The 17,266-nt window shown below is 35.9% G+C and overlaps 1 protein-coding gene and 1 pseudogene across 1 annotated transcript in view; both read right to left on the reverse strand.

Annotated features, from left to right (window-relative positions):
- Window positions 1-17,266, reverse strand: part of NEDD4 (NEDD4 E3 ubiquitin protein ligase) — a 105,434-nt gene that overhangs the window by 67,660 nt on the left and 20,508 nt on the right. The window contains exon 5 of the mRNA XM_037502538.2: window positions 5,851-5,904. Coding sequence (XP_037358435.1) covers window positions 5,851-5,904 — 54 coding nt within the window. The remainder of the gene's footprint in view (window positions 1-5,850; window positions 5,905-17,266) is intronic.
- On the reverse strand, window positions 502-1,368 carry LOC119238655 (60S ribosomal protein L19-like; annotated as a pseudogene).

The following is a 17,266-nucleotide window of genomic DNA, read 5'->3' on the forward strand; positions in this document are numbered from 1 at the left end:
CTTAATAAAATTGTTACTTTGGTTTTGTATAACTGTTTCCTTTATTATTTTACAAACTTCAGTGAATATCCTCTTATCCCTTTACAGAAGAGAGTATTAATTTTTTCACTTTGCCTCGCAACTTTCCTTCTTTACTTAAGGTAGGGTTCTGATTACTCAAAGAAGGGGCCATTTGTAAGAAGCTGATCCATGAACTCTAAGTGCTCACGCCTCTGGCCTAAAACTACTTAAAAAGCAAATCTCTTCTGGTTGTTAATACAAGAAAATGAACCCAAGATATTTGGTTATATATCTTTGGGAAGTTTCACTATACATATCCTCTGAGTAGATTTTAAGCTTCCAGCTTGTGAGGACTATGACCAGACATTTCTTCTCAACCTCCAGAACTCATTTTGAGCACAAAGTAAGCACTAAGAGGAGTTGGTTGGATGAATCAGTTGTACTCTGCCTGCTGCTTTCTTTCAAAACTTTTCTGTAAAGTGGGTCAACCTATTACTTTTTTTTTTTTTTGACAGTTAACGCCTTATTTTATTGAACAAATGATCAATGTAATTGCTAAGGCCATGAAGTACACACAAGGGAAGGAAGGAGCTTTATTTTTCTGTCTCTTCCTCCTCAGATTCTTGATGATCTCATCCTTCCTGGGCTGGGGCCACTCCTCAGGGCGCTTCAGTGCTTCCTTAGTTTTAAACCTGTAGACCTTAGACTGAATGTGTTCGACGAGAATCCGCTTGTTTTTGAACACATTCCCCTTCACTTTCAGGTACAGGCTGTGATGCATGTGATGGCCAATCTTATTAGATTCTCAGTATCTTCTGAGCAGCTGCACAGAATTCTCAACTTCCTCATCCAGGATACCGTCTCCGCATTCCACCACTGGCAGTACCCTCTTGCTTACCTCTTCTGATATGTCTGTCCTTTCAGTAGCCCAAGGTGTTTTTCTGGCAGATGATCAGTCTATCTTTGAACAGCTTCAGCATCTGCTGACGGAAATTGGCATTGACGTTTTCATTGGTCTCACTGGGGTCCAACCAGACTTTCTTTTTGCCACAGTGGAGGACACTGGAGGTGAGCATCTTCTGAAGCCTGAGCATATTCATGGTTATAGCCGCAGTGACAAAAGCGAAGAATTCTTGAACTACTACTTCTAAGAAAATATCAACAGGCACTGCAGCTAGATGAGAAGGAATGGTGTTTGCAAAATTTGCAAAGAAGGCCTCAGTCAAGGAAACGTAAGGTAAGAGAATCACATGCTACTCACTATAAAAAATGATGAATTTTTGCCATTTGCAGCAAAATGGAAGGAATTTAAGAGGATTATGATAAGTGAAATAAATCAGAGAAGAAAGATAAGCAAAATAAATCAGAGAAGAAATCTCAGATGTTCTCACCTACAAGTGGACTATGAGAAAACAAAGCAAATGAATGGACACAACAAAATAATAATAAACTAGTGGACCTGGAAAACAGAACTGATGTTACCAGAGGAGAAAAGGGTGGGATGGGCTCCAAGGGTAGAGGGGGATCTAACAGATGATGGTGGTTTTTTAAAAATGTTGTTTAACTAAAAAAAGAAATTAACAGAGACTCAAATGCACTTCCTAACACTACTGTCTGAGATTAAAATCTTTTGTGTCTTATGCTTTTTAAATTATGTTTTTTGAGGTAATGTTGAGTGACAACACTATGATTTAAGGGTACAAGTTCACAACTCTACAAATGTTACAACACTATGATTTAGGGGTACAGGTTCACAACTCTACAAATGTATGTTACCACACCACACCCACCACCAAAGCACCAATAATTATCTACCATAATCCACTAGGCACCCTCCCCCCTTTGCTCCCTTGAGTTTAAATTCCAGAGAGGCTGAACAGTTTGCACTGCTGACTCTGGTTTGAGGTTGCACAGATCTGTCCACTGTTATAATAGTTATGCATAGAATCTGGGGAACCCAGGCTAAAACAGCCCTTTAGTCAAACATATGCCAAAAGAGGGGCATCAACCCTAACCTCAAGTGAAAAACAGTTTGGACTGGTTGTAGTCCTCATCTGGGAGGAATCCTATGGAATTTCATATTCTGGAATGAAGCAGATAATGTTTTGGGATTATACTGAAGCATAATACCCTATATTCTAAGATGTTTGGTTTCTGATTATCTACACAGAGGATGTGATTATCTACATGCCATGGGTAGGTTCTGGATAATGCTAATTGTTGACTAGAATTTTAAAGTTAATGTCCACTGGGATGACTATCTGTACATGTCAACTTGGCTGGGTTGCTTTTGCCCAGGTGTTTGGTCAAAAACCCATCTAGATGGTGCTATGTAGGTATTTTTTAGATGTGATTAACTTTTTAATCAACAGATTTTGAGTAAAGCAGATTACCTTCTGTAATGGAGCAGGGCTCACCCAAACCTTTAAATGCTCTAGAGTAAGTGGAAAAACTGAGGCTTCCCAAAAAATAGGCAATTCTACCTCAAGGCTACAATACAGAAACCCTGTCTGAGTTTCCAGCTTAGGCTCAATTCTTTGCATGCCAGCCTTTCCCAGACTTCAGACTTGCCAGCTTCCACAATCAAATGAACCAATTCCTTAAAACAAATTATACTCTTTCCTTCAACCCATCTCCCTACCTCCTCTCTCTATATATCTACTATTGGTTCTGTTTCTCTGGAGATCACTGACTGATATTAGCACTAAATCTAAGAAGTACAGCATCTTCACCCCCAACACAGAATACATATGTCTCCAATAACTGCAGAGGCTGGATGTATGTGGATGTTATCTCTTATGAGGTCAGTGACACAGAAACACTGCTGTTACACTGGTGGGTAGAATTCTTTTAAAGGTACATCATTCTGAAATGTCCCAGCACTACCATACCACCACCACTATTGCCATCACCAAACTACTATAGTTTATAAACCTTAGGTCTTAAAATTGAAGAAAAGAAATAAGCCTACTCCTCTTCTAAAACTAGTATCACTTATATTGAGAAAGTTTTTCAGAATAAAATTGAAACTGTCTTTGCTTGAAATTATTTGCCCTCTTTGCCCTATATTTCCAAAGCAAATTTGCTAGGAAAAGGATGTGTTCTTAATTTAGTTATGATTGTTGCAGGAAGATAAAGATTAAATGTCATGTACAGTACACAGGTCATTTGCTGCCATAAAACCAAGTCTGTTATTCCACCAAGGGCAACAGTTTCTATCATCTCAGGTAGTCTGGACACTTCAATTATCTGATGGTAAAGCAACAAATCAGGTGATCAAAATGATGCACACCACCCTGTTCTAATTATCTTCTGTTTGCTAGTAAAGGGAGCATCTTGAGAAAAGCCATATTTAGAATGTAAGCAAAAAATTTAACACAGTAGATAATCTAAATGGCATACCTGAGTAACACAACAATATGATATTAGAGAGAAGTAAATACAAGAGTCCATGAATGTTAAAAAGCACTGTATTTGTAACACAAAGAATATTTTTCAGAGTGCTTTGATAGCACTGTCTCACTTTATCCTTACAATATATTTATGAGATGAACAGGGCAAATATTGTTATTCTCACTTATTAAACATGAGAAAATATCTTCAGAAAGTTGAAAGCTAATGTACCAACCACAGGAATAGAACAGAATTTCTGACTCCTTGATGTGGGGATCTATATGTCCTGATCAATGCACAATTTTTTCTTTGCTTTTAGTTTTAAAGGTTTAAAACATATTTATATATCATATTTATAACCCTACTACAAGTATCATTTTGTAAATCACAGAGGCAATGCTTTTTCCTTTTGTCATGACACCCTATACAGGATATATGCACACACACTGTAGATACACACACACACAGAGAGAGTAGGTGCTCAGGGATGTGAATGCACTGATCAAATTTGGGCAATAAAGAATCACAACATATTAAAGTTACTGGCAAACAACTAAGCGGGCTTGAAAGCAAAATAGGAGCTATTCCTCCTGGTGGACAATAAGCAAATAACTCCAATATAATAGTTCACAAGCAGAGCTCCCAAGAGCAAGAGGAGATTCACATCAGTGTCAGTAACAACAGGAAAAGTAACACAGTAATAGCATGACTCAGCACTTCAACCCCAAACACATATATTAAGTCACACTCATCTCTGTAGTCAAGAGATATAGCAAAAATGTTTATTAGTTGGTAAAAGCAAAAAACTGGAAACACTAATTATCAATGAAAGAGGATAAATGCATAAAACACATATCTTCCTATGAAAGATAAATTAAGGTAGTCTGGCATTTGTAGATGATGGAAAAATGTTATGTGAAAATCTCTCCTTATGGATTAATTTTACAAATGTAACATTAAACAAAAGGCATGTTACAAAGGAATATATTCAAAATTAGATTATTTTTATAAATTCAAAAAATGCAAAAGAGAACTATGTTTTTTCATCGATACATATATACACAATAAAAATTTTTTAAAAAAGCAAAGAAATGATAAGTACAATATTTGGGATAGTTTTCTCTAGGAAGAAAAAAATTTATATGGTGGGAGAAAAGGAGATGCTTTTGGGGGAGAGGTACAAGGGGATTTTGAAGAATTTGGTAATGTTCTAATTCTTAAGTTGAGTACTAAGTGTATAAATATTTGTCTTACTATTTAAAATATAATTTATATTATAAATACTTTTGTACATATATTTCATGATTAAAATAAACACCAGGGCTAAATTTCCTCTGGTCCCCTCCAGAAGGAAACCATCTGTAGAGACAAAGGGAACAAATGAAAACATTTCCTATTCAAAAGAAAAAGCAAAAATACAGAAAACAAAAAGTTCTGCAACTGACCATAGTGGACAACCAAATCATCAACACCTATCATTTAGCCTTAAACAATCAGAATGCAAGTAGTGATGATTATTCTCTTTTTGCAGCAAAAGAGAACCTTTGCTTATTATGCTAATAGATATTACTTGCAATAACTTCTGTTATTAGTATAGCTATCATTTCTTGAGGGGAAAAATCATGTTGTGTAATCACACACTGAAAACAGCTTCCAAAAAAATCCAGTTTCTTTGTTAGCAAAAAATGAATACAACTGTTTAATGTCAATTTTAGTGCTTTTGTTTAATAACTGATATGCTTTGAACATATGGCACTGTTTTTATACTTTCAGTTTAATCTTTAAGTTTAAAAATATAAATGTAAAATGTTAAGGAGGAGGTTTGAATTAGAAGTCCAGAGAGACAAATTTAGGAAAAGGGCGGGACTTTGAGGTAGTCTTGAGGAAATCAGGAATCAGAACTATCCTTTTATAAAAATAAAATCAGATTTAACTTTGTTTTTGGTTTCTGTAAGAGCTGGTAATGCTTTAGAGAACTGTATCAGTTGAAGGGGGTTTTCATTGTAGCAGAGTGGGGCTAAAAGAGTACACTGGAGTTTGCAACTGGATAGAAGGATCCAGTGGAGTGACAAGGCATAAATGAAGACACTTTAGAAGCTTCCCTGGGTCTGGGACAGCTGACCAGGGTACTTGACCAGGGCAGGCCATCAAGCCTGCTATCTCCAGTCACAACTGGTCTTGAATAAGGTCAGATAATCTGTTCAAAATTGACAACCAGGAGGGATTCCTAAGAGAAGAGAAAGGTAGAAAGCAGCACCTAGCAGGGGCAAAACAACTGTCTCCACTTCACCATTTTACTCAGAGTCTCCATAACTATTCCAAATCATTTCTCATCATATCCACTTTTCCTTCCTGTTCTACTGAAATATACTTTCATCTTATAAAATATTTTTATATTATATACTAAATATTTAGTATATTTAGTGTGAAAATATATTTCACACTAATATAACTCACCAATCGATTTTCATCAAATACTTCAAAAAGAAGACGGTGCTGCTGAGGATGAACCTAAGTGAGAAAAACAGAACTTCCTTTAAAATCAAGTGATCAACAATACAAATATTGAGAAATAAATGCTTAGAAAATGCTGCCATTTTCAACTCCTATTATTTTCACATATTTTAAGTTATAAGAGATATTTAGTATAAACTCAGACCTGTTACACGTCACTCATTTCCTAGTATAATAGTTCAATTGTAAGAACAAAGTAGATTTCCTCCCTATTTTTTCTAAAATAGAATGAAAGTAAAATAAAATTATAAAAAAAATATTTAAGAACTTAAAAACACAGGTTAGATAGATTAGACTTCAAATTTTTCTTTATAATTTTTCTCTCAAATTTTTATGATTTACAAGTTGCTTACATAACTATATAATTTTGGGAATACATCTTCACACCTCAAAACGTGCACATGCTCCATTCACCCTCCACCTAAGCCCCAGTGCATCCCCTTTTCTCCTCCTTTCTTCTCCCCACCCATTCCCTCAGGGAACCATGATAGTTTTCAGAGTCTGGGAGATATTTCTGTTATATTTTGACAGTTTGTTTACTTTGCTTATTGATATTTGCAAATGAGTGAAACCGTCTGATAACTGTCTTGTACTTTCTGACTTATTTTACTTAGCATGATCACCTTAAGTCCATCCCAAAAAGCATTGTCCCAAAACACACTCTCATCTTTTTTAATGGCTGAGTAGTATTCTTTATCTTTCTTTATCCAGATGTCCATGGATGAGCATTCAGGCTGGTTCCATGTCTTCACTATTGTGAATAATGCTACTGTGAAAAAAGGTGTGTGCAAGTCTTCTTGTATTAGTGTTCTCATATTCTTTGGATAAATACCTGGAAGTGGCATTGTTAGATCATATCATGTTTCCATTTTTATTTATTGGAGGAATTGCCATATTATTTTCCAGATTGGTTGCACCAAACTATATTCCCACCAAAGTGGATGAGCATTCATTTTTCTCTACCTCCTCACCATTTTTTATTTCCAGTCTTTTTTGATTTTTGCCATGTTCACAGGGTGAGCTGGTAACTCGTTCTGGTTTTGATTGACATTTTCCTTATGTGATACATGATGCTGTATATCCCTTTTTTTGAGAGGTGATTATTTAGGTCTTCTGCCAATTTTTCAATTGGATTGCTTTTTCTGTCATTGAGTTGTATGAAATTTTTAAATGTATTTTAGAAATGAAGCCCTTGTTGGACATGTGATGTGCAAATATTTCCTCCCAGTCCACAGGCTGCTTTTTTGTTCATGTGGGGGTTCCTTTTGAAATACAAAAGCTTTTTAGTTTGATATAGTCCCATCTGTTTATTTTTGCTTTTGTTTTCCTTAGCGTTGAAGTTCTGTCCTCAACTATATGTGCACTTGAGGCCTAGGAGTATTTTGCTTATGTTATCTTTTCAACTCTAATATCCAAGTCTTTAATCATTTTGAATTAATTTTTGTGTACAGGGTTGAACAATGATCTACTTTTTCTTTTCCTTTTTCTTGCAGTTGTCCAAGTGTCTCAATATCACTTGTTAAAGCAGCTTTTTTTCCCTCCATTGTATGGTCATTCTAAAATAGGACCATATTTCTAAACGGTCATTCTAAAATATGACCATTCTTGTTAAAGATGAACTGTCCATAAGTTTTATTTCCTTCCTCCTACTGATTTGTTTACTTATTTATTTGGTTCCTTCAGTTATAAAGTTTGCTTATTTGAGAGTTTTCTTGTTTACTGGAGTGTGTTTGTATTGCTACATACTTCCCTCCTAATATCACTTTTTATGCATCCTAGAGGATTTTGTAGCTGTTCTCTTCATGTTCATTGATCATCAGGTAATTTTTAATTTCCTCTTTAATTTCTTAATTGACCCAGGAATTATTCAAGTGGATACTTATTTAGTGTCCACAAATCTGGGGTTTTTCCAGGTTACTTTTTAGGTTGATTTCTAAGCTTATATCTAAATTTCTATCATTGATCAGAAAAGATGCTTTATCTAATTTCAACTTTGGTAAAATTTTTGAGACGTGTGTCCCAGCATATGATCTATCCTTTAGAATCTTCCATGTACACTTAAATTAAAAAAAAAAAAAATTTACATGCGCAGCCCAACTGGAAAAAAAAAAAAAGAATGCGTATTCATTTCTTTAGCGATGGGAGGCTCTATAAATGTACAATAAGTCCTTCTGATCCATTACTTCATTTAAGGCCATTCTTTCCTTGTAAACTTTCTATGTGGATGATTTATTCATGATGTAATTGATGTGTTGAAATCCCCTATTATTATTGTATTGCTGTCAATGTGTTGCTTTAGGTCTGTTAACAGTTGTTTTATATCTTTGGGTGTATCTGTGCTGGGTGTGTAACCATTGATGACAGTTACATCTTCTTGATGAACTGTTCCATCAATCATTATATAGTGCTATCTTTATCATGAATTAGCATTTGGGGCTGAAAGTCTAATTTGAGAATAGCATTTGCTGCTTTTTTTCTGTGTTACTAGGCAAATTATGGCTGTGAGCCAAATTTAGTCAACCACCACTTTTTTATTACCCAGGAGATAAGAATATTTTACATTTTTTAAATGGTTATACTTAAAATGGATATATAAGTACCTACATACTAGCCTTGATTTTTGTCTCCTGGCTTGTGATACCTAAAAAATTTACTACTTAGCCATTTAAGAAAAAGTTTGCTGACCCATATCCTAAGTCATTCACTGTATTTTAACTGCTAAATTTTCTCCTATGTATCTAGCAGGGTATTGCATAATACCACCTGACAGATGAGAGAAAATAGTCACTCAAATCATTTTTTGTGTTCTGTAGTTTACATAAGGAACTCTGATTTAGAGTCTAGGGGACCTAAGTAGTTGAAATCCCCAAACAATAATATAAACAAAGGTAAGAAAATTATTAAAAATAATTCACACAAAAAGTTTTCAGAATTGAAGAGAAATTGAAATACTTTAAATTTCAATGCATATCAAAGGCCAAGCACAATTAATTTTTAAATTTTTAAAACTCTACACACATGGCATGGCATATCATTGTGAAATCTTAAAACACTAAGATAATCATCAAATTTCCCTGAAACACAGGATCATCCACAAATGAACAAGAACCAGATTTCTCAATAGCTATACAGTGCTCAAAGGTTAATAAAGCAATGCCTCAAGTTTCTGAAGAAAAAATATTTTCAACCTAGAATCCTATTATGGGTCAAACTATAGTCAAACCAGCTATAACTAGAAGTCAATTGGCTTGTATCAGCTGTTCAGCAATACAGGAATAATGACCAGAATAACAAATGGAAACTGTTAAAAAGTGGTTCCTTCTGGGAAGTGAGAACAAAAGACAAGAGGATAGGGCATTAGAAACCTCTGCTTTTCATTATAAATTATACTATCTCATTTGTCAGCTATATGTATATTTTCTTAATGAGGTAATTTTTAAATTTTTTCTAAAAATAAGAGTAAAGTTATGGTCACAAAAATAGTTTACAGTGTTCATTTTTTACAGGAAAAATGAAAGCAGAAAAAACAAAAATTGAAATGCTGGTGATAGATTTTCTGACAGAAAAATAAATATGCAAGTCTAGAAAGATATAAAGGAGTAGAAAAAAAATTGACAGAGGAGTAATCCAATTTTCAAAGAACAAATGTATTGCTAAGTGCCAATCTATTTTACAGTGTTCATAAAGAGCTTAAAAGCAATATTCCTAGAAATTTTGCTGTTGGGCGAAGGGAAAAACACTGCAGGCACATTAAAACAAAAAGCACTATTAAAATATCATTCACATACCATACAATGGACTTAAATTGTATAATTCAATGATTTTTAGTATATTCACAGAATTTGCAACGGTTATCACAATGTTAGAACATTTTCATCACCTCAGAAAGAAACCCTTCAGCAATCACTACTAATATCCCCCCTCAACTTCCTGAGTTTTAGGCCACCTGTAATCCACAGATTTGCATCTCTACAGATTTGCCTATTTTGAATGATTAAAATAAATGGCAGCATACAGTGTATGATCTTTTGTAATTGGCTTCTTTCACTTAGCATGTTTTCAAGGTTCATTTGTATTGTAGCATGTTGGCAGTACTAATTTCTTACATGACTGAAAGATATCCCAATATAAGAATATACCCCATGTTGTTTATCTATTCATCTGTTGATAGACATTTGGGTGTTTTCTACTTTTAGACTATAAAGCATAACGACATTATGACCTTTAATATGTAGGTTTTTGAGTGGACATATGTTGTAAATACAATTTTAGAAAATTGTGTAAAAAGTTAAATGAATATTTACAAGCATAAAACATTATATAAATAGAAAGTGTCTTGGCATTTTTATTACATGTTTTATTTTTTTTTAAGATTTATTTATTTATACAAGAACTGGGGTACAGGCCAGAGGTGCAGGAGGGTGAGAGGATTCACCAGAGACAGAGTGGGGAGCAGAACAGGCAGACTGACTGAAATACACTGTTGAGGGGAAGAGCAGGCAAGACAGGAGAGGTCTGCTGCGCCATGTGGGTTGCTCCGCAGCTGGCAGGGATCCAACCAGCACTGCAGAGGCTTTGGACAGCTTCACAGCGCAGTGCTCAACTGCCTGCACCACCAGGGAGGCCCTGTGTTTTTAAACAAGTAGGTGCATCATATACACAATATATTGTTATATTGTTCCTTCACTTAATATTTTGAAACTACTGCTCTATCAATACATATACATCTGTCTCTTTTTAAATAGTTGATGAGGATTTCATGGCCTGGGTGTACCATAATTTAGTACCTTATTAATGGGGTATACCTCTTCATCCTGGCTAACAGAATTCTGATTTTATTCAAGTATTGGATGACAATGTGTGTCAGGATTGTATGATCACTTGTCAACCCCACAGCTGAATCCTGATTCTTCTAAGCCTCACCATAATGCCACTCATCTTACCAATGATCAGATCAGAAATGACCACACATCATAATTCTGGTCCAAGAGATGTGAATCAGTCTCCCAGAAGGGAAGAGGTGCTTTCACTTAGGAAAGGGGTTTTTCACTTTTTAAAAGAAACTTAAGGGAAAACTCCCCCTTTTCTGCCTCTGGACATCATCGTGTGAAGATAAGACATTTGGAACTGTTGCAGGCATCTTGAGACCATGGACAGAAAGCCAAAAGAATTCCAAAGAGACTAGTCAGACAGGATACTTCAACAGCTACAGTAACCAACCTTCTTGTGCTTCTTGGTATTACAGGTAATAAATGTGCTTATTATTTGTGCCAATATTTGTTGTTACTTCAAGACTGTTCCTTGAAGCTGGAAGCATCCTAAACAATGTTCTTCCTCAGAGGAGTCTTCCCCAAATGCTTTAGATTTAGGGATTCCTCTAAGTGCCCTATTATGCCCTTGATATTCACTCCCTAGCACATAGTGTTTTTCCTTCATAATGCTCTCAGCATACTGGTAGCTATTTTGAGAAATATTTTCTTAGTTGTTCACAGTAAGTTTCATCGAGGGTGGGGATGTGGCCATCTAATTAACAAGCATTAGCAGAGTGTCTGGGAAACAAGTATAGAAAAATATCACTGGCCCCTTTTTTTGTGGAGGTGGTAGAGTATAAATATATGGATAAAAATATATAGGGGGAAAAAACCAGAAGATCACAAAATTGGTGGTTTATATATGTTAAATTATGGCTGATTTTTATTCTCTTTTAAAAAATACCATGTACAAGTTACATTGCTCTGTAGCATAATACAAACTTACCCATGAACACTATGTAATTATAATATGATGAGGTTTCATACTGAAATACAAATGAAAACCATAGGACATTAGGGAATGAAGTGGTGCGGTCTCCTTCAGATGTTCACTGTGCTGCTTGTGGAAAGAGAACATAATGTGTACATTGTAGCCAATGCCTAACTTTCTTTCCTCCTGTAACTTCTTTCTTAGTCCCATCTGAGTAACTACAGGTGCAGCTATTACAATAATTTACTATTGAGCACTAACTTTAATTTGAAAACTCCCCTATTTATTAATCTACCAATAACAGTTTTCCACAAAAACCTTCTTTGAACTTTGTTTTCTCAAAGATATAAAAGCTCCCTTCAACTCCTGACCACAATTTCCATTTGGACAAATGCCCAAAAACCAAGCTTTTACTGTAATATATCATCTCAATAGACATTTTTATGTGAATACATTCAGTTGAAAACATTTTGTACTATCTATAAATAATGATACCAATGACAAAGGAAAATAGGGGACTGCAGAAAGTACTAAATCACTGTGTATTTTCAGTTATTTTTCTAGCTTTGATGAATTAGCATTGATCTACACCAATTTATCTAGCTATCCTTGCAATATATTTGCAAGGTCTCTGACAAAAATAAATGTGCAGCTTATGATCCCAGAATAAAGTAATGCCAGCAAGAACACTATGAGATTATGGTAAAAGGAACAATGAATAAAAGGCAGTAGCGTCCTGACCCTGATTAATCATTTACAAATGGCATCTTTCCTTATTTTATTTTTGTGATAACATCTGTAATTCAAGAGCAGTATCAACTTTCAGGCATCCTTTCTAATAGGAAATCAAGATCATCAAAAATAAAGGAAGATTATTTTAATTACAATTTTTTAAAATTAAACTTTAGGGCCTCCTTGGTGGTGCAGGGGTTAAAGACACAGTGTTGTCATGCTATTGGCAGCCACTGCAACATTAGTTCCATCCCCAGCCAGGGGGCCGACCCACATGGCACAGATAAATCTTTAAAAAAATTAACTTTAATGACAATTTTAATTCCTTTGACAAATATCCCTATTTTTTTATTTCTACTCATAATGGCTTTCATATATTTTTGGCTTTTTGTTTTTATCTCATTTATAAGTCTTTTTAAAATTAAGGTAACAATCGTTTACAAGAATGCAGATGATTCAGAAATGTAAGATGCCCCTGCTTCAGGTGTACTACCACACAATATTCATTACCCACAGTCCTCATCAAATGTATCCACTTTAGCTAAGTTGCTGAAATTATTATGACACAAAATTGTTCATATTACCTTATTTTTTTAATGTCTGAATGATGTGTCTTTCATTCTTGACATGGGCTATTCGAAATTTCTTTCTTGCTTATTTTGGCTAGTTGTGGCATATCAATTGAATTACTTTGTTCAAAGAATCACATTGATTTAACTTATTTTTTCTACTTCTAATTCATTTATTTTCATTTTTCCTTTTTATTTTTACTTAAGGTAGAAATTTGCATATGAGCACTTAAACGTATACATTTCTTTATAAACACTGAATTAGCTCACCCCATATTTTGATGTCATAATGTTTTCTAATTTTCCTTATTATTACTTTTTTGATCCGTGGCTTATTTAAAAGCATGCTGCTTGGTTTCCAAGTATTTGTGGGTTTTCCAGAAATATCTGTGTTACTGAATTCTATTTTAAGTCTGCTGTTGTCAGAGAACATATTTTGTTGAATGTCAAACCTTTTAAACATATCCAGACTTGTTTTAAAGCCCATCTATTGTCTATCTTAGTGATCCTCCATGGGCATAGGAAGAACGTATACCATTTGGGTATAAGATTAGAGTTCTTTTTATTTTTTTTAGATTTATTTTTATTTATTTATGCATACAAGAACTGGGGTATAGGTCAGAGGTGCAGGGGTGGGGAGGTGAGAGGATTCACCAGAGACAAAGTGGTGAGCAGAACAGGCATATCTACTGAAATACACTACTGAGGGGAGCATCAGGCAAGAGAGGAGAGGTCTGCTGCAGCATGTGGGTCACCTCCCTGGCTGGGGATAGAACTCATGCTGCAGTGACTGGTGATAGCTTGATAGCACTGAGACTTTAACCACTGTGCCACCACGGAGGCCCCGAGATATAGCGTTCTATACACACCAGTGGGTTATGTGGATTTACAGTACTATTCAAATTTTTTATGTACTTACTCTTATTGTCACTTTTATCAATTACTGAGAAAGAAATGATAAAATCAACTATTCCGGATTTATTTTTCTAGTAAGTTCTGTCAACATTTGTTTAATAATTTTGAAGATCTATTATTAGATATGTATATTTGATACACGTCAAGTCTTCTTGATGGTCATGAGATGCTCCTCTTTATCTACGGCAATGATCTCTGTCCTGAAGGCTACTTCATCCAATGTTAATGCAGTGAGTTCAGAGTTGTTTTGATTTGTTTTTGGCTTATTGTTTGCATGATCTTTTCCTGCACTTTTACTTTCAAACTCCTTCATTATTCTCAAATCATGTCTCCTGTTAATAGTAACGAGTTGAATTTTATTTTTTAATTATTGAGATGGTTATCTTTACTACTATCATCTTTCTGTTTCTTTCCTATTTGTCTTTATTCCTTTTCTTTCCCTTTGTCTTAAAAAATTAAGTATTTCTGGATATTTCATTTTATTTCCTTTATTGGATTTTTATCTATAATGTTCTGTTTTAATTTCTTAGTGGGTGCTCTAAGGATAACAATAGACATCCATAAAACTCAGAATCCTAGTGGCCAGAGTACAACCACTCAACTTTCTTTCACAAGAACTGGTGTGAGACACACAGGTGGCTGACAAATTCTAGCTGACCAAGCCCCTCTGAATCAACCCTGATTATATTTTCCTTGCTTGTTCCCCAATATTGGGTACAGTGGGGGTTCAACGCTAGCCTTTCTTTCCCAAGATTGAACTTCCCTAATAGACAACCTTCACTTGGAGTCTCCCCTTCAGCCTGGATAATCCCCTTCAGGGATTTTGTCAGAACGGAGCTGCAGTGTGAGGCTCCTTCTACCCTAGCCTGCTGTTCCCACACAGGTATTAGACCTGCTGTTAGACGAGAAGGCTCTCCCCATCTGCTCATTCTCCCACTTTAACCCTCAGCTGCATCTTGTATATCTAATGCCATCTTGGTATCTATTTCTTAGAGATGGTATGGGTAGTGGAGTTTGAGGACTAACCCATGCCCATCTTTTTGGCAAGTAGTCCTCCATCCTGAGCAGAATGTGGGACACACACAATACTTGGCACAATGTGGTGGCCCAAATCCTAAAAATCCCTCCAGTGGTGTGTTGGAGGAAAGTCCTGGTAGAGGGGAAAACCCTTTCCATTGTGATGTTTAAGGTGTTTTGAAATATGGGGAGAACAAGGTATATGGAGGTGATTAGTTAGCACTACATTGTATTGATGATGTTAACAGAGATAATGAGAAAAAAAGGGCTAACGATTAAATAGGAGAGACAAAAGTCCTCTTTGGTGGCTTAAAAAGACACCTGTATCTCTGGAAATGGAAAAGAGAACACAACCAAGGAGCAGACTTAGGTAGAGTTGATAGACTTGCAGAGCTCAGAGACAGTTAATGCTCAAACACTCCAGGTCTGGTATGTTAAAGTCAGGGTCCTGGCTGGGGAAACCTGGGACCTTGACATGGAGGATGGGAGGACTTGGGGGATCTCCTAAGGATTTGGACTCCATAGATCCCTGAATTCTCACAGCTGGCAGGGTAGAATAGGCCATTCCTCTGTATATAAGAACTAGTAATCTACCGTTGGAGGATGCAGAGGAATACCCCCAAAATACAATGCTTGATCAAACAGGCAAAAACATAAACAAGAATTCACTGACTTGGAGCACTTTCTCATGACATCATCTGCTTGTCAAGGATCCCCTGAGATGAAATAAATTTGCTGCTAGGGTGTTCTAGAAGCTTGAAAAAATAATGATCTAGTGCAAATGCATGACTTGTCCTTCCAGATGGCTGGGGAAAAAATAAATAGGCCAAGGGAAGTGTGTGTGCTGGAATGTAATGTGTGTGCGCACACAAAAGACTTACAAAATACCTTCTATGTCCCATGGAAAGGCCCAAAGGACATACCACTAACCACAATCATAGGGCTGTGTTAGTGAAAAGGGAAGCAGCATCACCAAGAACTGCAGTGGTGGCTCTCTCCTGTAGGCCAGGACTCAGGTAAGAGACAGTCACAGAGCTGAGTTTAACAGCCATGCATAGGGATGATCCTCCCCTTCTCCAATAATAGAGGCCAGCTGGTGGCATTTAACTGCCAGGACCAATGGGCTACAGTTGTCTTAAAGACTGGCCAGTTTGGGGGGGGGTAGTGAAACCGTCTTGATCTGCAGAGAATAAAGCATGACACCGCAGGTTAAAACTGGCAGGTGGCCAACAAAGGTGCTTCTTATTATTGACAGTCAATAGAAGGCAATAGTGGAGAAGAAGGAGGCCAAGGACAGTTGCCCCATTAAAAAAATTCAAGCCCTGTCCACGTCCCCATCCTGAGCAATTTTCAGGTCCAAAGTCCACTGACGAAAGAAGTGACCTTGTCCCTAGGAGGAAGGATTCGGCATCACTGCAGGAAGTATTTGTTTTAATTACTCCCCCCACCCCTTCCACCTCCAGAGACAGTATGGCCATTTATTTGAGTGATTATATATTGAGAAAAATGAATACTCAGATATATTGAGGACTGTCGGAATAGGGTCTGTGTAGATGCCCAGAAACACAAAGCATTATCATGGCTTCCATATGAGAGTAAGGACTTATGTGCACTAGATAACAGATGGAGTGCTGGTTAAAGTTAAGCTGAGTACATTGGTTCTGTGGATCACCCAGGAGGGATTTCCCAGGTTTTCAAGTCTAAATTTGCAATTCACATTTCACAAGCTAAATCTCCTCACCACCACAATTGCCACCACTTTGAACCCTTGGTTTAAAAGATAAGGGCCATGATAGTTAGAAGCCTAAGTGGAAGCCTCTGAAATTGTCCTTCCCTTTGGTTACTATAGCATATTTAAAACAATAGTATATTTAAAACAACAATATTAATTGGATATGACAAAAGCACAAGCAACAAAAGGTAAAACAGTTAACACCATCAAAATTTAAAACTTCTGTGCTTCAGAGAATAATATCAATAAAGTTAAAGGACAATTTATAGAATGAACGAAAATTTTTGCAAATCATGTATTTGACAAAAGACTTGTATTTAGAAATAGAAAGAACTATGACAAGTCAATAATAAACAAATAATTATAAACTGGGCAAAGAATCTGAATAGACTTTTCTCCAAAGAAACATATACAAATAGCTAATAAGCTCATGAAAAGATGCTCAACATTGTTAGCCATCAAGGAAATGCAAATAAAAACCATCTCACACCCACTAGGAGAGTTACAATAACAAGAGCTGGTGATGATGTGGGGAAATCAGAATGTTGGTGCAATGTGAAATGGTATAACCACTTGGGAAAACAGTTTGGCTTTTGCATTTCCTATCCAGCAATTCCACTTCTAGCTACATACCCTCAAAATAAAAATACAC

The sequence above is a fragment of the Talpa occidentalis genome, unplaced genomic scaffold, assembly GCF_014898055.3.
Source record: "Talpa occidentalis isolate TD23 unplaced genomic scaffold, MPIMG_talOcc4v2.1 talOcc4.11, whole genome shotgun sequence".
NCBI lineage: Eukaryota > Metazoa > Chordata > Mammalia > Eulipotyphla > Talpidae > Talpa > Talpa occidentalis.